This window comes from Idiotropiscis lumnitzeri, chromosome 1 (genome assembly GCF_059441095.1).
Source record: "Idiotropiscis lumnitzeri isolate Australia: NSW breed Sydney's pygmy pipehorse chromosome 1, RoL_Ilum_1.0, whole genome shotgun sequence".
NCBI classification, from domain to species: Eukaryota; Metazoa; Chordata; class Actinopteri; order Syngnathiformes; family Syngnathidae; genus Idiotropiscis; species Idiotropiscis lumnitzeri.
In genome coordinates, this window is record NC_142391.1 from 17,775,126 (window position 1) to 17,799,946 (window position 24,821).

At 40.6% G+C, this 24,821-nt stretch overlaps 2 protein-coding genes across 3 annotated transcripts in view; one reads left to right on the forward strand and one right to left on the reverse strand.

The window, feature by feature from the left end:
- sobpa (sine oculis binding protein homolog (Drosophila) a) overlaps window positions 1-646 on the reverse strand; it is a 37,580-nt gene extending 36,934 nt beyond the window's left edge. The window contains exon 1 of the mRNA XM_088295431.1: window positions 571-646. The gene's annotated coding sequence lies outside the window, so the exon portion shown is untranslated. The remainder of the gene's footprint in view (window positions 1-570) is intronic.
- On the forward strand, window positions 600-20,675 carry pdss2 (prenyl (decaprenyl) diphosphate synthase, subunit 2). Of its 2 annotated transcripts, XM_088295892.1 has the most exons (9): window positions 600-1,072; window positions 5,828-5,962; window positions 11,777-11,975; window positions 14,938-15,012; window positions 16,221-16,394; window positions 17,334-17,465; window positions 17,591-17,626; window positions 19,654-19,813; window positions 19,879-20,675. In XM_088295892.1, exons 1-8 carry the CDS (start codon window positions 771-773, stop codon window positions 19,807-19,809), a joined length of 1,209 nt encoding a protein of 402 aa, XP_088152018.1. In that variant the 5' UTR covers window positions 600-770; the 3' UTR covers window positions 19,810-19,813; window positions 19,879-20,675. The 2 variants fall into 2 exon arrangements, with proteins under 2 accessions (XP_088152018.1, XP_088151939.1); XM_088295813.1 differs by having other exon boundaries at window positions 19,654-20,675.
- Window positions 20,676-24,821: the final 4,146 nt, after the last annotated feature.

The window sequence follows — 24,821 nt, forward strand, 5'->3', positions numbered from 1 at the left end:
AGAATTCAGAATTTGTCAGCATCCTCCGTACTTAAATCATAGACAGGGGTGGGGTATAATTTTTCATCTGCGCTACTCGGGACACACATATGACTATTTTTTAATATGGACCCGCCCCCCAAAAAAAGTACCAGCCTACGAATAGTAATAGCCCCTTGAAATGCATTGGAAAAAATGTGTTTTTGTTTAACCTGGCCCCAAAAAATAAAAACACTGAAAAACATTCTTCATGCATTTCCCATGAAAAATGGGGGTCACCCCCCAAAACACAATACAGCAACAACACACATGTACACACACAGACATGTAAAAAAGAAATATTCCATACGTCAATTGTACGCCTATTTGGCAGTGATGATGACAATAATTGTTTGTTTCATGCTATGTGTTGTTATTTCATATTATTTTAAGCCAAATGTTCTGCAAAGCGCTTTGTTACAGCTACAGTTATTGTGAACGCGCTATATAAAAACATATTTTGCATTGTATTGTATTGTATTGTATGGTATTGTGCAGTAGTTTTAATTTAAGACAAAGAAAATAGTTCAATTTAATCGCGCGATCACAAACCTCAATAGTTTGACAGGAAGTGACGTTGGCAGCGTAAGATGAGGTCACGTCCGATATCTGTCAAGATGGCGGCGCACTGTGACAGGTTGTGTGTCGTAAAACAGCCGGATGCAAAACAGTGAGTCGAGTCTTTAAAAGAAAAAAAAAACCAGATGAACACCGTTTAACAACATGTGGGATCCCAAATACCCATATTTAAGATGCCATTAAATATTGGCAAGGCTGTTTTAAAAAGTCCTGGTAATAAAGAGAAAATGCTTGCGTCTGTATGGACGCGACTGCCATGTACAGTCCGGTACCGACCAGTGCGGAGGACATTGAGTTTATTCTCCAGCCCAGGACCTTCAAACTGGAGTAAAGTGGTATCCGACGCCGAGAAGATTGTGGGATATCCAACCTCTTTCATGAGCCTCCGCTGTCTACTCAGTGACGAGTTCAGTAACGTCGCAATGCATGTCAAGAAGCTGGTCGGAACCCAACACCCTCTACTTAACACCGCAAGGTAAAACCATTACACGACTGTTGTCTTGCACGCTTTGTCTGCTCGATTAGAGAGAACTTAGAAAATGCCTGCCCCTCTCCTACAAGGTGGATTTGATCTCCCTACCGCCCTATACAAAGATCAGTAAATATAAACTTGCAATTATGATGTTGTATTTCATTGGTGACCTTTGGCACGACATGACATTTTGTAAAAAAAAAAAAAGAAATAGTACTGCGAATCCACCACGCCCCAACCCGATGCATACGTCATGCAGGTGGAGTTCCACTTAGTACCCTTTTTCGGTGTTACTAAAATCCAAAGGTCCATCTCTTCAAATAATGCTATGAATGTTTCACCATTATTATAACATATAATCCATCCAACTATATATTATATATTGTGTTTTATTTAAAAACATAGCCTTGTGTTCGATAATTTGACGATATTCTACAAAAAATATTCTAACTTGCTTCATAGAACGATTATGGTGCGCGATATAAGTTTGAGGAAAGACTACCCTGAGAGAATGTTGTTTTCAACATTTTTGTATTGTATTGTAAATTGCTTCATACACCTGAAAAAATTATGTCGAGACTTCCATTGATTTTGGGGAGTATTTATGTCACTTAAATGTCTTTTATTCTTCCATTAAGATAGATATCATCACATTTTGAGCTGCAGTAAGTACTGGTGGACCACTGCCAACTACTAAAGCAATCAGAATGAGAAAAGGTGTTTACTCCAGCAGTCAGAATGGAAAAAAATATATTTTATTCGATATAAGTTGATTTGTACCACATGCGTCATCCTGGAAAACAGATATGTAACTTGTGGTTGGTCCTTAAAACAGACTATAGGAGAAATAAAGCATACAGTAGTTATGATGCAGACTTCAAGTGTGTAAAATGAATGTTCGGCGAATACTGAACATCCTGTCTGTCAAATTCTATAACTTGCTCACCTAAAGTATAGTAAGAATGTGCATGGGCGTGTATGTGTGCGCGTGCGTGTGTTTGCTCAACTCTGCGAAGGTTTCCCGAGTCTGCGTGTTTATTTAGCTTTTCTTTAGCGTGCTTTTGGAGGAGTAAAGCTTTCCTCGTAATCCATATGGTTCATGGTGGAACAGAATTGCTCTCCACGTTGACCATTTTGGTACATCTAACAATGATATCCGACCGACGTCAGTCTTATCGACCCCAAATCTTTTTCAGACGAGGGACGTGGACTCGCGTCTTGTTCTTAATTTACCCGCTGACATGAGACATTCCTTATTTGAAATCCTGCAACAAAGAGTCACGTGACTGGATCCTACCCACTGATTCGCTGACAGAAGGTTTAACACTTCCTCCTCCTTTGCGGTCAATGCGCACTAATTCACTGAATTATTTCTTTCACTTCTTCCTTCTACTTTGCGGCCACCGAAGCACTTGTTTGTCTTTCCTTATGGAGATAGTATAAATACTCGATATGTAAAATTGTACATTGTGAAAGCAATATTGATGACGATGTATATTGCCCACCCCGACCACATAGGACCACGCACTTCCTTGCCGGACGTACACGACTAAGCCACGTCTGCCATATAGTGGTGAATGGTGATGTTACAACTTAAAACTACAGTCAATGCATATTTGCTGTTCAGCACCAATGAATTTGTGTCTTCGCAGATTAGAATGTTTATCAACGGGCCGCTGGTAGCCCATCTCTGATTATCAGGTACTAGGAATTTAGCAATGCTGACTAATGACTATGCTACTTGATAATTTTAATTTAGGTCAGTTATATTTTCAAGACAATGACCAATCATGACTCTGCTTCTGAAAACAGCTGATCATTAGTCGGACCTTATCTGAGCTCTGAGCCAATGTGAAGTTTTTTTCAATTGACAAAAGTGACACAATAGCCACCCACTGAGATGGCTAAAAACGGATAGATTTTACTGCGGAATATGGGTTAATATTACACAATATTAATCAGAATGCCATGTTTTGACTAGTTTGCCTGCATTTACCATATTCTTGTAAAAACATTTTTGGGTTGACTTCCCCTTTAACTCATTTAATCACAGCCATTTTCATTGGAGCCACCTGCCACCCGCTGGCCTTTTGCAGTCAAGCATTATACTTCTTTCTGTCAGAAGCTGCGTGAGAGCCTCTCGTACGCTATTGCATGAAAAATAATGTACAATGTATAAATACGTCTTCAGTAAGTGGGGACTACATTTCTGAAGACGTGAATATGTATGCTTTATGGATTAAATGAGTTTGGGGTCTCATAAACTGAACCAGCAGTGTCTTGTCAATGTTGAGTGCGAGTGTTTGTGTTAATGTATTCTTCAAACTGTAGTAGAACAACTGAGTGTGCCCCCTCAGTCACGCTACTGAAACTGTCGGGGAAGTGGGAACGGTGTGGTGCCCTGTTTGTATCTTAAACTGGGGTGGAAATTAAGCAATGAGTGTAGAAATGTAATGTGCGTGCGTGGTGTGCGCCAGCGTCATTGTGTGCTATGAGAAGGTGAGTGAAATGCGCAATTGCTCACGCACACAGGTTAGAGGGGATGTTGCTTTCTCTTGTCTCTCCACTAGCGACCTTTCACGCTAAAAACAAAGGAAAAATCAAATCATATGTGTTAATCCTTTGTCTGTTGTTGCAGTTAGGTATATTAAGATGCTTTTATTTTATTGAAAATAATAAAAGATGCCGCATACATCAGCTCAAAACAGTGGGATACCCGATCCAGGTCCACTGAAAATGCTCTGACTCACTCGCGATATGATGATTTGGTTGAACTCCACTTTTTTACTTCAAGGGATGTGAGTTAATTTTCATGGTTATCCATCAAGGAAATTGATTCAAACTCCCATTCATGGTGGAAAAGATTTCAACTTCTTCTCAAGGAAAGAATTATTTCGACATCTTTCTAAATGCAGAAGCTGGTAGGCCTGTGAAAGTTTCTTTGCACAGTCCAAGTAGAAGGTGTGGTGACCTGTTCACAACCCTTTCGAGATGACAGCAGCCCATTTTTCTCGTTGCCTACGTCCCCGATCGCTCACCCTCTTTTATCATACCACCCGTGCTTCATTCCCTTCCACGGGTTTGATTGATTGATTGATGGATGCTGTTGTAGATAGTGACATAAATATTAATCACATCCCAGCCCTCAGACCACTCTCAGAAGAGCGCTGCTTTATCACAGTTCCTTTCTGTTTTGCAAGTTTCCTGTGTTAAAAAAAAAAAAAATAATAATAATATATTGACCACACTATTGTGATCAACCTCTTTAGCGGGGTGACGGGACGATGCTCCAAAAGGTCACCACTGTTGACGATTTTGTTCTGTGGAAGGTGCAAAAACTTGCTCTTAGTAATGGTTGCGTGTTTTGAATCACTCATATAGTCATTCTGTCATCTTTTTTCTTTTTTGCATTCTCATTTCTGCCTAGGCTTGACTCCCACTATGTCTCTCTGCATTCCCTCCCTCTTTTCACGCTTCATCTCCCACATCCACTCTGTCCTCTGCCTTCGTCTGTGGTGCAGGGGTGGGTCAAAGAGGGAGAGTGGGGTGGGGGCTGGCGTGACGGTGGCGGGTGTGAGGCTGATGTCTGGGCATTGAGCAGTGGGGGTGTGGCCGCTTGTCTGCCTCGGAGCCCCTAACGAGAGCGTGATTCATTGCACAAGGGGCTCCCATAGGGACAGGATTAGAGGTGCTCTGTCTAAGCGCTCCCACGAGACATTAAAAAGATATTTAATCTCGCTACCACACCAGCAGCGAGCATTACACTTGGTCTGTGCCTGTCTTTGTTTGTGTAAATGCATTTTTTGTACACTCCCAAGTACAGTATTGCAGTGAATGCCCACATATTTAGAATAGATTATTTCATCATTTCAGTTTGGCAATTTACAACGAATGTTTGTCAAAAAGAAGGGCTCTGCACTAATTTTTGCACTGGTGCAACCAACTTTTTGCACCCTTTTTGGAAGCAGTACAGCATGACTATATTTGCAGGTGTATAGTGGTCTCAACTAGCATACCGTCGTTTCTGATATAAGGATTGACCAAAGATATATTTGCAAAACGTTTTGTCGTAATGACAATTTTATTTGCGACAAACAGCAGCTTCCAAAACAGGTCAGTTTTTCTTTTTATATAACTTTAAAGGAAGCCGACAAAATGAAACTATACCACTGCAACAACTTTAAACATCTTTAACAAGCGGTGAAATGATAGCTGACAGCTAAACAATTTCAAATTTGTTTCATTAGTTCAACAAAATACTGGAAAGATAATGACTAGAATGCTTTCGATACCCCCCAAAAAATACATTTGGAACATTTTTTAACACTCTAAAAGAATTGAACATCAAAAATATTTTTGCACACCACTGATATTTTTATTTATATCCAGGACTTTGCAAAGTCTTCAGCTCCTATCTCACAGAGTCGAAGATTTCTGAAATACAGGTTCATGTCAGGGTTTGTTCAAGGTCACAAACAGTTGTCAGACGTTCGACAGACGTTTTCCAATACTTTTCTTGTTGCAAGTAAATTTTGAACATTTTCGTCTGCCCCCAGCAAAAAGCCAACCTGGCCGTAGAGGACTGCCTTTGGACTTGTGCGCATCGCTAAGATTGTTGGTTGATGTGTAGTGCTCAGCCACTTCGTATGCTGGGACGTGTCATTAAATGTCATTCTATTGCGATGGCCCAGTTAGCCACTTTGCAGTCACATCGCTTGGTGTGCGGTAGCTCTAATTGTTCTTCCTCTTTCTTTGCAGAGGTTTTGTCTACGATAGCAGAAACAACCTTCAGATGAGGGGACTGGTTGTGCTCCTCCTTTCAAAAGCTGCAGGACCAAGCCACATTTCCTCAGATCCCTTAGCTCAGGATATGGTCAGCGGCATCTACCCCAGGTAAAATCCACTCATGTCATTGGCGCTGGTTTAGCACTGGAGTTGGGTACCGTTTGAATTTGGACGATTCCATTTCAGATTCTTCAATTAGATTCTGGTTCCGATTATTAAAAAAAAAAATGCCTCCTGACAGTTGACCCGACTTTAGCGTAGCTAAATGTCCGAAATATAACCAGCTGGGGTTCGTGTGCGCATTCTTGCTCTTGTCCGCTTCAGCCTGTGTAAGTGGGGAAGCCATCAGCACGGTATTTTCGATTTTGGGGAGGTGATCACACAAGCTCACGTTTGATGTCGATAAATCAAAATTATTGTGCAGAACGCTTTTATACTTTGACTGGTTGAAGTGGACGAGATTAGTAATGTGCATTTCAATTTTGGTGGCAATCGGTCGGCATTTTAGACAACAGAACTGACAAAGCAAGTAATATTACAATGCTTGCCTCCCTTCTGTTACGTAGACGGCTGAGACGGAAAAAATAACACGCTGAGCTCCAAAAGAGGGCCGTGCCAATTTGTCGTCAATTTAATCACAAAAAATGCCCTTAAAATCACTCCAAAGTCTTTTGCGGGGGCATTTTGTACTAATGTCCCTTTTACATACAAACCTATTATATGATAATATATTATATTATATACTCTATGCTATTAGCCCCGACCGCGTGCCAGTGAGCGTTAAGCAACAACTTTTAAAACACGGCTAATTACAATCACCTAATATTTTACTTACGTGTATATGTGTCCCACTTCTTCTCGTTCATTGATGTCATTTCTGCAGACATTGTATTTGTTGCAGAGGGGCGCGTGTGTACATTCTCGGGAGGTCGGGATCTTCTTACGGAAGGGCCATACGCCCCTTGTTTGTGACCCTACCCCAAAAGTTTACGGAGAATTTGGACACGTCTTGTTTGTCCTTAACACGCGTTTCAAAGGGGAAGGAATATTCTATATCATGTTATCAAATTTGAGAGTTGCTTCCACTCTCTTAGGTCATTTCAGCTTCTCTTGCACACTTCATGAGGCGCTTAACATGCCTGTGGGTGTGTGCCATTTTTCCAAAAGGTGACGATGCCTCTGGATCACTGCCGTACTTACACGCATTCCTTCACTGCACTGCACTGTGATGACTATCCTGACCTCACATGTAGACGCGAACGCAGCGTGACTTGATCACCTCATTTGTGCTCCCACAAGCTCTCCCTCTTACCTCTCTCAGGCTCATTAGCACCTCGGCTGATGGCGAGATGGAAGGCAGGGGATGATTGAAACCTTCGGGGGGATGGTCTCCTCCCTCCTGACAGACAGCATTTGTAAAAGATTCCCCACTCTGCTGCCTGACACTGATGATTCACCAAAACATAGCAGTGATTGATGGACAGACGGGTCATATGGATGGATATGTTGATAGCTAGATATTACAGACAGAAATGTGGTTGAGGTATATGAAGCAAACAGTGGGATGGATGGATGGATGAGTGAGTGAGTGAGTGAATGAATGAATGACGGTATTTGCATGCTACGGAACACATTATGTTGTACATCTGTTATACAGTCTTCTTTTAAGTCACTCTCACATCCTCGAGGCAGACAGCTGAGGGAGTAAAATGGCATAGAACATGGACGAGAGGCGTGGTAAGGGGCGTTACGACTTGGCAAGATGGCATCAGTTGCTATGCAACCAGGCACCAAAGCTATTTATACACGGGCCCCCTTGTTCCCCTTTTTCCTCTCAAAGACCCACAGATACATAACTGGACTGAGAGATAGGACATAATGTAGATGGAGAAACAGTTGAGCTCATTCCTGCGTGTGACCTTTTGTTCCAACAAATGAATATTCTCGAGTTTATCATCATCTTTAATGACCAAAGTGTACCTCTACCAGTATTTGCTGAAGATAAAATGAAAATTAAAAGGCATCTAATGTCAGATATTTTACCATTTCTTTTACATCCTACTTGTAATCAGTTTAATGTCTGAGTTTTTGATGGGCTCATTGTGGGCACTATTAATTCACCTGTTTTACTGCACTTGAAGTCAGTCAATAATCAATTGCAAGCTTTACAACATTAATTATCAACAGAAATGAAAGTTTTATCAATGTATTTATTCATAATTATCATTTCTTTTTATCATTTTATTTTATTTTGTATTGATTTATTTTTAAATGTATACATGGACAGCACGTATTAATTAAACAGTTTCCCGTAAATATGCCAGATAATAGCCAATGGCTGATTGTCCCTGTGGCAGGTTGATGTTCGAGCAAACAAAAGAAAAAATAACATATACATTTAAAATACAGTACAGTTTCTAAAAACAAAAAGAAGACAACAATGGACAGCCATAAATACATTGAATGTAACCAAGTATGAGTATGAGTTGTAAAGTGCTGAAGTGCGAGCTTTCATACGTCTTAAAGAGCTTTTGTGCAAAAGTGCTTGACTGTTAGAGTGCTATGTGCAAGATTCAGCTGATGTCTCAAGTAGTAAAATCTTATTGCACTTTAGTAACGTACACGGATGTTTGTGTACCCACCAATAGCATTATTCACCTACTTATTTGTTTGTATGTATATGATGTCACAAAACACTCAACACCAAATTACAGCTGGACAAACAATTCCAATGACATATTCATACACATAAATTGCAAATTGTGTGCGAACATGGGTGTGTGTGTGTGTGTGTGTGTGCATGCATGTGGCCGTGCGTGTGTGTGTGTGTATGACCATAGCTATTATTTGTAATACAGTGAACCCTCGGTTATCGCGGTTAATGGGGACCGAGACCACCCACGAAAACTGAAAATCCGCGAAGTAGCGGCGCACCTTCAAAAATGCTTAAAAAAAAAAAAAAAAATATATATATATATATATATATATATATATATATATATATATATATATATATATATATATATATATATATATATATATATATATATATATATATATATATATACATGGGTAGAGAGAGAGAGAGTGAAATTCAGGTTATAACAAAAAAAATAAAAAATTATTATTAAAACTTATTATTTTTTTTATTCCCCAGCCATTATTTTTGTATTTATTAAATTACTTATTTTTGTATTTATTTAATTACTTTGACTTTTACCTGCTGGTACGCCGTCCGGTGTGCCCTGTGAAATGAAAGGTGGCATTCTTCATTTATTTATTTATTCATTCATTCATTCATAACTGACAGCCTCGCGCTCCGCTCATGCCCGGGCGGAAGTTGTTCCTCTTCGGCTTAACTGCCACGCACGCTGGCCGGAGCTCTCGTACGGTCCGAACCGCGCGAAACGTCGCCCCAAATCGTGCCCGGGGGAACGTGCTCTTCTTCGTCCACTCTCCTCTTCGCCCACGCTCTTCTTCGGCGCACGCCGCCCGAATATTTTTTAGACCCGCGAAGCACTGAACCCGCGAAAGGTGAACCGCGAAGTAGCGAGGGTTCACTGTATAGCTTTTTTTTTAACTGGAGAATTTGCTTATCGCATGAAAATTGTCAAGGTCATTCCAATTTACAAAAGTGGCAATAGTTTACCTATCGGCCAATCTCAATACTTACTCAGATGTCAAAAATTTTGGAAAAATTATTTGTTGCAAGTTTGAACGGCTTCATAAATAAGCAAAAATTATTATTAACAGTTCTACAGTTCTGGTGTTGAACAGATAACAGATAAAATGCATTCTGTGGGTGTATTCATAGATTTAAGAAGTCATATGATTTGGTATAATGGTCATAACAATGTCACTGATGGTGTTGTGGGACACTCACCTGAATTGTGTGCGGGCAGCGTGGGTTCAGTTCCCACTCAGTGACGGTGTCTATGTCTGCCCTGTGACTGGCTGGCGACCAGTTCAGGGTGTAGTGCGCCTTTCGCCCGTAGTCAGCTGGGATAGGCTCCAGCACCCTCTACAGAATAAACGGTGTGGATAATGACATGACATGACATAATGGTCATAACAGTGAAAACTTTTATATTTACATATAATGTCACCAAGTGGAAGCATGTATATGCTAAACAACAGAGGACCAAGTAAAGATCCCCGGGGGACTCCACATGTAACATTACAAACCTCAAAGGTTGCATTGCCATGGAGTACACTGTGTGTCCTCTCAGAGTCGTTTCGAGGTGCTCTATTAGTATACAGAATGTTAAGATTAATGGTCTCAAAGGCAGCGCAAAGATTGGATGATAAAGGTTTTGCTGAGGTGTCAGAGTCCATAGCTAGGAGAAGTTTTTTTGCTTGTTTTTGTTCCTATCAAAAAAGCAGTGAAAAAATACCTTTATTTCTGATTCAGATCAAATCCTTTTTTTCTTTTTTTTCAGGAAATAACATTCTACGACGGTATCTTGACAGTGGCTTATAGAATTGTGAGTGCATTCACATTTATGCACATTGACAGCATAGAAAAAGCTGAGCAAATTTCACAGCAACCGATTGTTCTTTGATTTGGACAACCATTGAAAAATCAGTCTCGATATTGAATTTCTAGCTAAGAGCTCCAGTTTAGCATTTATCACTAATTTTCAACTGAGGATTTCTCTTGAACTTAACATTTTTACTATATTTGAATGAGCCCCTTTTTTCCTTCCCCAAACATTACTTTGATTTCTTAAACTGTCAAGAATTGCCATCACTTCCTTCAATGCACCTTGAGAACAAGCGACTTTCAAATAAGATCTTTTCAGTGTACTTATTGCAATGCCGACCGTTATGTTTTGCTGCAGCCAGCGTCTAACCTGACAGACAATAGGTGTGATTGACAAAAGCAAACTACATTGCGTTATTGAATGTTAATCACGTCTTTTTTTTTTTTTTTTTTTTTTTTTTTTTAAGATGACATTGAACTCGTCAATTACCTGGCTGCATACTAGATGCGCGTGTATGGGTTTCTGTGTTTTGGGATGTGGTGGCTTAGGGGGTGGAGGAGAACAGAGAGGGCTTATCAGTCTCTCACTGTGGCTGAAAAAGGTAAGTGGCCATCAGGGCGCCCGACCCTGTCTAGATGAATCCCTCCTGCCGCAGCCCTGTGAGCTTCTTCCATATGGAGTGGGTTCTAATTATCCCCCACCAATGACTGAATCAACATTTGATTATATTCTCCCGAAGGCTGCACTGAAAGCCTCCATTTCAAAGAATAGAATCAGAAACGAGCGTTGTAGGCTCATGATGAGTTTACTTTTAATATTGAACAAGTGAGTGTAATTTGATTTATTTTTCAGAGAGTGAGAATGAGTTTTGGTGTTACTGGTTGGTTGCGTCGGGAGCAGGGTTGTGTGAAATAAATGTGGTTATTGCAGGACTGAAATGTTTTGAAGGGAACTATTTGCTGAGATTTAGTTTTTTTTTATTTTTTGAGCCGCTACCTGCTTCATTCGACTTAGCAAGCTGCATATTTCCTAAACCCGATGACCATCAAAATCTTTTATTGCCAAAATGTTCTTAAAGTCATATCTCTCTGGAAAAGCGCCGTTTAACAAAATGTAGTTTTGCCTGAATGCTTTTATTTATTTATTTACAACGCTGGGCAGTCCGTCCCTCTGACCCGGCCGGACCCCCTTTTTTTTGGGCGAGGGGTGGGGGTTGACAAATTTTAAAGAAAGGGCTCGATTAAACAAGGCCAGGGGTGGATTTTAGTCCGGCCCTCGTGCGTGTGAGGCCGCCATGAGTTCATCTCAGTTGGGGGGGTGGGCGCCAATTTTTATGAATAAGTCCGGAGGGTCGAGGCCCGAGGGCGGTGGACTGACTGTCAAAAAAGGTTCAAGTGCCCAGCTCTGTTTATTTATTCATTTTCTGTCTGTGTCGTAGCCAGCGCAATTTGGCAGAGATCACCGAGTTGATCCACACAGCGTTCCTGGTGCATCGTGGCGTTGTCAATTTGAAAGAGTTGACGGCTTCTGATGGCCTGCTGAAGGACATGGAGTTTGGAAACAAGATGGCGGTCCTGAGTGGAGACTTCCTTCTTGCAAATGCTTGCACCGGATTGGCCCAGTTAAACAACACCAAGGTAATCTGTGTGGCATGAAAGACAATTAACTGTAGCTGTAATAAATGAATGAATAAATTCATGAATGTGTGGTGAAAGAGCACATTTCTGTAGTAGGAAATAGTAGGCGGGGCTACAATGCATTACATCAGCAATACCAACAACGCAGCACAATAATCATAAAAATCAACATTTCTTGACCGTTTCGACTGAGAAGGAAGATAAGTAGCAAGAAATCCTGCAAAATAGCGAAGTAAAGCTGAAAATATGACGTTATGGTCACCAATGAAAATCTGCAATAGTAAGAATGCACAATAACCGAACTGCCAAGCAGCGAGCCCGACCCCAATTTTCTTAAAGGTCAGTCTGGGAGACAGAAATCAGCACTTCTCTCAACAGAGTGAACCTCTGGTACAGGCTAACTTTTTGATTGGTGGGCCACAATGGGTTCAAAAATTTGACAGAGGAGCCGGACCAGGAGCAGATGGATGGCGTGTTTTGGTAACCTCACCTCATTGGTGAAGATTTTAAATGAAAATAAACAAAAGCATTACAACAAAATATATGTGTTTGACACACCAGAGAATTTAGAAAATAAATCATTAACAAGGTTTATTCATTTAATTTTTTTCAAATTTGGCGGGCCGGATTAAAATGTTTAGCGGGCCGCATGTGGCCCCCAAGCCATAGTTTGCCCACGCCTGCTCTAGTACGTCCTTCTGATTTATTTTATTTTTTTCTGATTTGCGTGATTTGAATCAAAAATCAGTCAAAGTGAATCGAAAATCAAATGGAAACGGCCCCTTGTGTATTGTATCGAATAGATTCAGGAAATTTGAATGGCTACCCAGCCCTAATAATCAAGCATATACTTGGTGCTTTCTTTTATTGGATTGACTGCATAAAGATAGACTGTGTGAGGTGTTCACAATTATCACAGAGATCACATAATGGAGTCAAAGAAGGCTATGGAGTAAGCTATATACCGTCTGCCGTGATTACCGTGACAAAAAAAGTATTTGCCCTCTTTTCAAAAGTATGTTTTTGCATAGTTTGTTAATGTTTATCAAAGAAATGCAAACACCAGCCAAAGATAACCCAAATAAACAAAATTCATTTTTTGTAGATGATGAGTTAGTTTCTTAAAGCACAGAGTGTCTAAACTACTAAATAATACATAAACAATTAGATAAGACTCATAGTTGTATTTGAAGTAACATATATGTATGATGAGTGTGAAATGATCAATTGTTTTAGGGCGGTGTCAATTAATTGCACTTTTTCGCTAGTCATGGTGAAACTCGGCCTCTATCCCCCACAAGTAGGCGGGTTTACTCTCACCATCCCACTCTTGTGCCAAAAAGCAGGCCCTCCATTATTGCTCCTCCTTCCACTTTATATTCAGGACACATAGTCCCCATGTTCTGTGGTCATCCACTCGATAATACCTGTACTGGAATGTGTTTGAAATATTGCAAAGCATGTAAGGCGCTTGTGCAGGTTTGGTCGAGTGTTAATCACATCACTGACGCAAGTACATACTCTCTTCACACTCACACTCACATTCACAGCAGTGGGAAATTTCCAGTATTTACCTAATTAACCATTGATATTGCATCATCAAAAAAGCAACTCACTTTACATTGGTCAGTAATGGTTAAAAATCACACCCAGACATGATTTGAAAATTCCATGTTCACAGGTTTGATTTCATTATGCTGGTTAGAATAGCCCTGTGAGAAATTTACAATAATTATCATAAACAGTAAAAACATTCATGAAATTCGAAAACATAGAGAAGATCAAATTATTGAATCCCCCCCAAGAATAACTGGTTAGCTCCATAAATTAATCCATTTAACGACTTGTAATTGAGAATCATTGGGAACCAAAATCTAATGGAGGAAACGGAATCATCCACGTTCATTCACGATGCCAACCCTCGCCTTCACACAACTCGTCTCGATACATTGAAATAAGGCCAAGGCTGATGACGCCGCATCGTGAAAATCCAAACCTGTCCTGGAATTTTTTCTGCCAACATCTTGACCTGCCGATGGGTTGTCGCCGGGCTTTCTCTAACTATGCGATTGATGGAGATGATGTGTCATGGCCTTGAGAGGTAACCTATGCCGCTTCAGTAAAGTAATCTTGCCCAAGCAGCTCTGGTTTCTTCCCTTTTGCTGGCCCTGTCGGCAAAACACGATCCGACTGGATTTGGGAACGGAGTAAGGGGGAAGCAGAGGGAGAGCTTATCTGATACTTTCCAAAAAAAGCCCCCCACCACCTCCCACTTCCCAAGACAGGGAGAGACACCAGAGTAACACTGTAGGCACATTGTCCTTTCAGATCCGTGGGTGAAGCTCAAGTTTCCTCAATATTTTCCCCCAGATGGATTGCGTTACCCAAAGGGCACCGCAAGCATTAGCGTCACCAGACTTTTCTGATGAACCAAGGATGTCTGCAATGAGCTGAATGAACTCTGAATGTGATTCATTCTGGTGGTGTCGTGAATATTCCGATCAGCCTCTCACGTGGCAGGTCAACAATGAGCAGGCTTTCCGGAAGCTCAAATGTAGTCAGTCGTGCATGCCCCTTGTAAGAGGACATCGTCAACACTGCAGTCTTACAAACAAAAGTCAGTCCGTGTTACCGCTGTGAAAAGCGCAAATGATTACAATATCTATTTCTCTTCTTATTTGCATCAAGCGTTCATGTCTCATCAGCAGGCATGATTTGTAGTGGCGCAGACACTCATCGGTTCAGCGCATACTTCACAAGGCCGTGATGATAACTGTGTAGATCTTTCTGGTTCTTCTGCACATTAAAGATGACGTGTAATCAGCTTGCAATTCTTCCATCTGTTTTTGTGCCATTTTTAACCACGAGTCCTCTATTCTCTCTCAAATACTGGATGTAGAATATTGAGGGGCACTGTTAGGTTGACCTTAATGTCTGCTTTGTGTTTTTGTCTGTTCGCCAGGTTGTTGAACTGATTTCCAGTGCCATCGGCGATTTAGTTCAAGGAATCTACTATGAGAATTCCAATAACACTGAGGTAAACGACAAGTATCAATGATTCATTGTTTGCCATGAGAACGGGGAAATGAAAATAAATGAAGGTGGACAGTGTCAGTGGCACGATCTTGATCCAAATCAAGAAGGGATATTTGAAGACACAATCCGATTTTGCAGAAATATGCATACTGCAAAGGCAGTGTTCTAAATTATCTTCTTAAACCACATTGGCTGCTGACTTTCAAAAGTTACCAGCCAATCACAGTTTCCACTTGCCATATGTTTCTGTGACTTTGAGCTACCTCCCTCACACTGTCTCGATTCATTCCTCGCACTGGTTGCACGCTAGACTGTAGTGTGAAATACCCGCGCAGTATTTATTGAAGTTGTAGGAGTCAGTGCCAGGGGTACAAATGACCGAGAACAAAAACTTAGCATAGCGTAGGGCTGAATGATTTTAGGAAAAGATTAAATTGCGATTTTTCTGACAGATATTGGGATTCTGATTCGGTTCGCAATTTTCTTCTAATCACGCTTCAGTGCAAAATTCGGTATGTACGGTAACATTTTTAAACATGACATGCATTCAAAACGTTCAAATCTATTTGTGTTGAGTCAGACAGGATGGATGGATGGATGGATGAATGGATGGATGAATGGACGGAGGCCAACTCCACAGCCGAGTGTAGCCACATTGGATGCATCGTTTTCGGATGAGTTGTGTGCGAGTAGCCCGGAGGGGCCTTGGTGGAAAAAAAAAAAAGTAAAGTTAGCCAAACTTTTTTAAATGTTTTTTTTTTTTTTGCTCCCTAACGTTTTTGTAGCTACTCATAGAGTAAATAAAATATATTTTTGTAATAAATTTCATTTTTGAAAATTAGATTGCAATAGAATCTCCTGCTACGAGACAAGATAACAGTTTAGTATTACACACAATGTGAATTTAAGAAATAAAAACAGTTAAACATATATACCTATATATATATATATATATATATATATATATATTTTATTTTTTTTTTTACAAAGTATAGGACTAATGGACACGGTAAAAACAGTCATTTGGCACAACAGTAACGTTACCAATAACTTGACCACGGCTGTTTCGACTTTTTATATCCACTGTGTGTCTTGTCAGGTGTGCCGGACAATGTTGGACTTGGAAATGAACTGAGCGCTGCTCAATAGGAACACTGAAGATGTGGACAGAGAAAAGTCAACATTCATGATGTCTGCCTGTTCTTGCAGGAGAATAATCTCTGCACTGAAGTCGACACAACAGCATGGGAGGAGCAGACATTTCTGTCTCACGGGGCGCTGCTGGCCAAGAGCTGCCAAGCTGCCATGGAGCTGGCACAACATGATAAGAAGTCCCAAAGACTGGCCTACATGTACGGCAAACACCTGTCCTTAGGGCACATGGTAAGCTTCAAATTTGGGGTTATTGAGTGGAATGATTAATGCAGAAACTATATGATACTCTTTTTTCCATATACTGTAGTGTGACCAAATGTCCTATTTTGCCCTGACATTTCCACTTTTTTAAACACCACGTCCAGTGGAGTTTTATAAATTCCTGAAAATGTTTTTTCACGGCTCCAATTAGCATTTTGCAAGTTTATTTTTATTTTTTTTATTACTGTTAACGACATGTGTGATGTAAGAGACTGGTGTGGAGAGAACTCAAAAGAAAGGGCCATGTAGCGGCATCTAGGACAATTGTGTGCTCAGTTGCAAGCATGAGTTCCATAGAAAACTGTTTGCTGCTGAAATGGAATGGAATGAAGCCCCAGTTGAATATGCTAGAAATACGACATCCCTTTTACCGCTGTGTCACTGGGCCGAGACGTGTGTCACGATTACAGTTCGGAACTGTGACCACGTCGGATCAAAGTAACTATGTGCAAAGCTCGCACGTATGTTTCGTATGTCTAATTAAGGCGCTGGTCGGAGATATTAAAGCTGATATGGACGCAGAAAAACAAAGAAGCTGAATGAGGGGATTGTTCATATACAAAGTTGACTGTGTTCTTTAATTGTTGTTGTTGTTGTTGGTTTTTTTTGTTGTTTGTTTTTCAATTTTAGTTCCAATCCTGAGTTGTTCACTGTCATTTTTACTGAGCGCACTTATACTAACACAATTTTCTATGAGATCCTCTCCTGCTGTGTGCTGGTCTGTGTTACGACAGGGGATGCCAGCATGGGTTCACGTTGCAATGGGTCCTTTTAAGGGCCATTTGCATGGCACCAGCTGTGTTAGTTACAGGGCCATTCATCATGCTCGTCTTGATCAGGGTCACCTGGAGTGTTAGCCGGACATGAGTCACATTTCCTTCATTGGATTTGCTTTCCTTCCCACAGCTAAACTCTGACCTGCAGCCATTCGTGAAGAGCAACGCGGGAGAGCAGGTGTCTTTCAGTTTTAGCGCCGCCCCTGTGGTTTTTCACCGCCACATCGTTGGCCCCGAGCGATGGCAGCAGCAAGTGCAGCAGGTAATTTATGACTGTGGCACCGGCGCAGCAACCCGAACACCTTCTGATGTACAGGTGGCTTTCCACCATGATACCACCTTCCTTTCTCTCATCCAAACGATTTAACTTCATTTCTTATTCATCAGGCTAAAACAATGAGAAACCAGCTGGATTATTCCAAGGTAAGCACAGTTGCTTTGTTTCTTCTGACCTTTTCATGATGCAAAGCCACCAAATAGTTAGATGATGTCATTTCACTGCAACTTATGCCAAAGTTAGCTTCCAAAATCAAGGTGTGAAAGAATGGGACTCATGGGGTGGAAGGGGATTGGGATGTTTGAGAGGCTATTTAGTCCTGTCTGAAACCAGAGCAGCATGGATTAGTTACCAAGGCCTATTTGTGGAGGAGACATTGAGGCACAAAGACACTGGCATTGTGGGAGAATCTCCTTCAGCTGGAAAGGACACATAGTGAGAAGTTTGCATGGAAGGAGGAAGTCAAGTGACACGACGAACACTTTTGGAGGTCAAGAGCAGGAAGTGGATAATGACCTTAACCAGTCTGATTCCCAAAGCCACGGAACATTGACGTGAAGGATCACCCTCGCAAAAGTAGACCCGTTTGCCTCTAAAATGCACCATTTTATTTCCATGGCAAGAAAATTGTATCATTCTTGGTACTTGGGGTGTTTTGACAAAAGCATACCATGGGCATGTTATGAAGACACGTTTTAAATTGTGTGTTTTTGGATGGCAGAGGAGTAACAAATTGGTGGTGGTGGGAGTGGTTGTCCCAGTGGTCCACTTACATTTGTGCCAAGTTTTTTTTAGAAATTCTAAATACTAACCAACCGCGTATATATAGGTCAATGAACAGGCAATATAGCGCCTTCTTTTTGGGGTCATTGAACTAGCGTCTTTTTTACCTGTCAGTTAACCATCATACTGTAAAAATTTGGGAGCCAATATTTTACGGTTAAATGACTGAAATGAAATGTGTACTTTTGCTGTTTGGTGTCAAGGAGTTGGTTTTCCTCTTAGGACTAGAGATAGACCGATGTTTTTTTTTTTTTTAAGGCTGATACAGATTATTAGTAGGTAGGGAGGCCTATAACCAATATTTGGAGACCATATTAATATTTTCAGTAAAAAAGAAAGTATTGCAAAACCACAAAGCCTTAACTTTGTCAAAACATTTTAAGCATGAGGTTATTGAACATTTTTTCCAATTTTTTGATTGATTTATTTTGTTTTTATTATTTTATTGTATTTTTAACAATATCCATCTGTGTTGTAAAATTCTAAAAAAGTTCAGGGAGCTTCCAGGGTCTTTAGCATGTCCTAAAAAGTTTAATTAAAACTTAAACAATAGCTCCCTATAGTTTACCACAGTAAATAAAGTTCTGCAAAATTTCAAAATAACAGAAATGTTAAAATTAATATAAAATAAAGCAGTCTCTTCTAAAGTTAAATGATTTTGTTCCTTGAATTTGCCCAGTTTTAAATTGATTCATTATTGGCTTTCAAATTAAAAAATAAATAATAAAGACGATATCTATATTAGTTAAAATGTAAAATATCGGAGCCCATAAATGGCCCGGACGATAATTAGTCTATCCCTAATTACCACTGCTTAACCGTCCTCACAATATTGGGGAGAATAGAGTGAGGTGAAGCCGGGCTCTTTTATTGAAGAAGAAAATGAAGAACAGCCCATGGTGCTTACCACTTTTCGAATTCATGAGGTGAAACGCCCACAGCAAAAAGAAACTCAACATCAACAGCAGCCATAGAGAGACACGTCAGTCGGTGTATGAAAGAGGGTGGTCAAGTCTTATTAAACTTACATTCATGTTGCCTTCTTGAAATGATCACGAAAAAAAAAAAACATACTGGAAGCCATTTTCAATTAAATGCTGCATATTGTATTCACTCAAAAACACTCATGTTAGTAGTTACAAGCGAACTTCTAGAACAGCACACACACAAGGGTCATTATAACTCAAAATTTGTAACTCACTTGCAACTGTTATGCAGATGGATTGCATATATATATTCGTCACAGTTCATGTCTGTTAGTAGTCAAGCTTGTATCCTTAAGAAATTTTTCAACTTTTCTCTGTTGGGTGTCCGAAGCTCGGAAGCAGTAAAAGCAGTAATACAAACATGACTATTAAAAATAACAACGTGTGTTTTGCTCTCTCGACAGCTTTTGGCAGCGATTAAGTCAGAGAAAGGCTTGAGCTCGGCAGTCAACTTATGCTGTTTCCATGGCAACAGGGCTCTGGGAGCCATCCAGGCGTTCCCCTCATCCGAAGCTCGATCTGCCTTGGAAAACATTGCCTCCGCCATCACCAAATTTTGACCAGGTTTCACTAAAATGCACACAAACTTCTGATTTTAAAAGTGAAACCTGATTGGCCCTTTTGTGCAGAGGACAGGAAAGGAGAACCACAAAACAGATGACTTGACTTCTGCAAACAAATTGAACAAAACCAGGTGCTGTCTCACGGACTGCTTCGCTAAACTGTGAATTTTCTGTGACGGCATTGATGAAAGAAAAGGAAAAACATTATAGCATCATGCTTTCAATTAATGCATATTCTCTTCATCGACTTGTTGAACCTGTTATTTTTTTGTTGCCATGGTTATCAGCACGGACTAAGATTGGAAGCTGTAAATTAGCCCTACAGGAATTGATCTTAACTTCAAAGTTTGAGAAATGTCAGGATACGTTTTTTTGTGACACATATTTCACAGGGAGAACCAGAAATGGGAGCGAGGGTGGAAGTGGGGAAAGATGGTGAATATACACCAGAAGTTAAGTGATGGAGTGTTCGTTATTGGTGCGTGCGCTGTATGTGCTTTGTCTAGACTAGTCGATTAATCGACTTTCCTACTCCACAATGACATTTACAGCCTGACATTGACTATTTGATAACCAATTTTCGGGAATACATTTTCGCTCCTCCTTTGATTTATTGAAAAACAATTTCACAGATTGTTACATTTGTGTCAACTTACTTAAAAAAATTAATAAATCTGAAGTCTTGCAGCCCTGAGCATGAACAGCATCTGTCACATGAATCACATTTACATTACGCCTGTGCCATTAAAATTTGGACTGAATGTTTTTTTTTTTTAATGTATGAATACGGTGGTTAAATTATTCATATTTGTATGATTTAAGAATGTAATATGTGCAGTTAATAAAGTTTTTATGATGTTTGACTTGTTCTATCGCCTATGGAAAGCATTGTTTCCAGCATTGAGAAAATCAGAAGTCAACAAGCTTCCCAGAGCACTATTAATATATTCAATTGTGATTTTTTTTTTTCCGTTTAACACTTCCAGCTGCATTTGATGCCATTTGCCAAATTGAAACGCATTCTACCAAATATTTTTGATCAGTTAAGTGTGACAACTATTGGGTAATTTTAACTTGAGTTTCACATGATATGCACTCTTTAGAGAGAGAAATGGCACATGTACTGCCCAACAATGAAGTGATCCATGTCACATTATTGCGTGTGTGATGTGATCCAAGTCAAGTCAGGGGTGGGCAAAGGTCACCCAGCCCGCTCCTCTTGGCCCAGCCTGCCAGAACACTGAAGCTCCGCCAAGCAGTAATTATTCATGAAGAGACTTGAGCAAATGGACAGGAAATGCAGAGCTATTGATTGGGCTTGGCTGTCCTGTCCCGAGCTGTGCGAGCTGGCGCCAGCCTGGTAGCCTGTGGTTTCCCCGGGCCCAGTCTGCAAGGAGGAGGCAGTAGAGGTGTGAAACCACGCAGGCCGCTCATTGGCAACTGTCCGTCAAAGACAGGCCTTACCTGAAGAACTGAGCTCGGGGGGCGCATGACGTCATGGACGTTATGTAGCTTAAAGGGAAAAAAAAATAATAATTTGGACATCCCTACACAATGTCATGGCTTTGGCCTTGGTTTGCGTCTGTGAGATAAAATTGTGTTTCAATAGAAGCAAAAACGTTTAATTCCAGATTACACTTAAATTTGTCCAAATAAAGACAGATAGTCGACCGACGGGCAAAGAAGAGAAATGGGCAAAAAAAAGAATGTAAATGAAGGACAAGATGTTAAAAAAAAAAAAACGTGCTGTAAGTTTTGTCCTCTACAGTTTGGGCTTCCTCGGCCATCATGGCTTCCTGTCCACCGCAGGTGCAAAAGAAAGCCTCGGGCACTTCATGAAATATGTATCCCCGCCCTGAGGAGACATGAGGAAAAGAACCAAACAAGGAAGGCAGTCGGGACAGGGCCAGAATATACTAAGTACTTACTAAACAAAACTTTGCAAAGAGGTAAGTTTGGTCTAAGATGCTCAATGTAGTACAAATACAGTAAACCTTAGTATTTTGTACTTGTTTTGTGGTAATGAGTTGTAGTTTGGTATCTTTATATCGTGTCAGCATAAATATACATTTCTGGGTTGTTGAAATGCAAAATTGCTCGATTTGTCTCTATTTGCAGTTCAGAATTTGTTGTTGTTGTTGTTCTTTCAACAACTTTTGCTATCGGGGTCAGAAAAGTCACTTTGTTGGCAACAATGCCCAAAATTGACTCAGTGGAGAAAAATAAGAGCCCCCGTTTGACCGATGTCTAAAATGACACTATGCATGAAAAGGTCTCAAAAACTCCTCCCTGAAAACAAAGAGGAACCCAAACATTTTGGGAGACTGAGCAAACGTTTGTTTAGTTGTCTACAAGTTTATTCGCTGTAATGCTTTACTTTAGGGATAGGCAAGCAGACTGCAGCCCTTGATTCATTTTTTTTTTTTAATAAAATGTTTGATCTGGCTGCTTAGCATGTCCAACACACAGTGCAGAGGGCGTAGGTTTGAATCCGGGCTCCGGCCTTACTATCTGGTGTTTGCATGTTCTCCCCGTGCCTGTGTGGGTTTCCTCTGCGTACACGGGTTTCCTCCCACATTCCCAAAAAATGTTTGGTAGGTATATTGAACACTCTGAATTGTCCCTAAGTGTGATTACGAGTGCAGATGGCTGTTTGTCTTTGTGTGCCCTGCGATTGGCTGGCAACTAGTTAAGGATGTACCCCGCCCACTACCCGAAGATAGCTGGGATGGCTCGTGGGGAGAAGCTGATCAGATACTGGATACATATTCTATCTGGGCAGTTTTAAGTTGTAATAAAAGTGTTCACCACTAGATGGCAAGCATCACTTAATAGCGCCTCGATCCCCACGGCTGTACATTGCATCAGAGAAAAAGAGTCCGCCTGCACTTGAAGCACTAAATTACACTAAATTTCCATTGAGACCTAAAATATAGTTTACACTTGCTCACCAAATTGTCAGGGGCATGTGATAGAAAATGTCCCATCAGAATGCCTAGAGACGCGAAGCGGAGTTCAGGCACGAAAATGAGGACGCACCCATTTGTTTACTTTCTGTGACCAAATTATCAGATGTGTAGGGCGCCCAGCAATTCTGTGTGCCGGAATATCCTGTGAGGCAAAATGAGGTCGACAAATACAGTAGACAAGACTTGCCTCGGATTGAAAACGTTATGTTGCATTATGTTTCATCATTTAAGCCTAAAAATACATTTAAATTAGTTTGCCGGTTAAAAATGTTCACTCCGCAGCCCCATGCTTCCATACCAACACGCCGTGAGCCGGAATATATTTGGATGTATTCAATGCTTAGTTGCGTTTCAAACGTGTTACAAGCAGCAGTATAGCTCACCATCAACTACTACCCCTGGCAAAAAAAAATATGGAATCACTAGTATCAGGGGGTGCTCATTCAGTTGTTTAAATTTGTCCAAAAAAAATGGAGAAATGTGTGGCGAGTTCAGCATGATAATATTCTCCATTGGTGCACTTCCAAATGGTCTTTCAGTAAACACCTGTGACAGTAATATGAGCGTATTGCGAGCAGTGATGGATGAGAGTCATTCTCCCGTGATGGCGCAAGTACGGCTGAGCACCCCTGCTTGACATAGACAATCACATTGGCTAAAAATGACACTTTAACGAGCTGCTTCCTGTGTTAAATGCCGCATGCCGTCGCCTGGCTGACCCCGGGCCACGCTTCCGCCCGCACAGGCCGTGCTCACACCGCTGGCTGATACAGAGCAGAACACCACGGAGACAGCTCATTAGCCGACTAATGAGAATCACATCAGCCAACACATTGACTTCTTAGATCGTCTCTCCGTCGACGTATTTGTGGACGGGACAGAACATTGGCTGCTAATATGTGCATGAAATTGGACGTGATTAAAATCGAATTTTCTGTTCATCTCACCGAAAGCTTCAGTCGTCACAGAAAAGCGGTTCAGCAGCTCTGTTTAACAGAAATGCCTACAACCACTTGTAACACTCAAGTCCACAGGTGTCATACTCAAAACTAGCAAGACTCAGGCCAGATCAGGCCCTCTGCATCATTTTATGTGGTTGACAAAAGCTTGGTATTTTTGCTTGACTTCCGTTCTGAACTAGCCTGAAAATGATCACATCAAAATGCAGGGGGAGTTACCCAACTTAATCTATCAATTGATACCACGACTGAGGGCCAACAAAAAGGGGGGAATAAAGAGAAGGATGTGAGGAGCCCATGATTGACAGGGGCACCTAATAAAATTCTAATCCTGCCAAAATAATATGTTACTCAGTTCTTTCATAGCCATAGTGGGTTGGTGGTTCATGTGATGGAAAGTTCTGGGGCAACAGCTTGTTGATTCTTGTTCTATGGATGAAAATGCTCAAATTACAATAAATCATAAAAGGCAATAGGCCATTTTGTTTGCAGAGATTTTATTTGATTCCCCACCGATAATAATTGTGTTTCATTCAAGAAGTTATTTCGTATTTAAATTTTTAATTTTCTGGTAATTTATCATGATGATTTTATGTCCAATTATTTTTAGAAAGAGATGGTTTTGTGATATAGGGTTTCAGTCTTGCAGCAAATAATCGACGTGAATTTCATGATATTTTCACTGCTTATGCTACCAAGTAACCGTCATACTGATTTCACAAATACAGGACTAGTAAGTATGCAGATTACTTCAGACTTGTATCGATTTTCAAAGTTGTCTGGAACGTTTGACCATGATTAACCAATCAGAGGCTAGAAAAAAAAAACGCGGTAGTCAAGCACTTTGGACCTGTGAGGACGAATTTGTTAAGTTTCATGAAACAGTCCCATTGTTAAAAGTTGAAGTTACAATGTAGTTTTAAAGAGCAATGTAACTGGCAGTGACACATTCCAAATATTTGTATTTTCTTTCATTCTACAAAGCCATTAAACTGTTACACAATCTTGCCACTTGAGGACGCTGTTGTCCGTTGAATATGAACCGTTAGTGAACCCACGTTGCGTGTATTGTTTTGCCGTT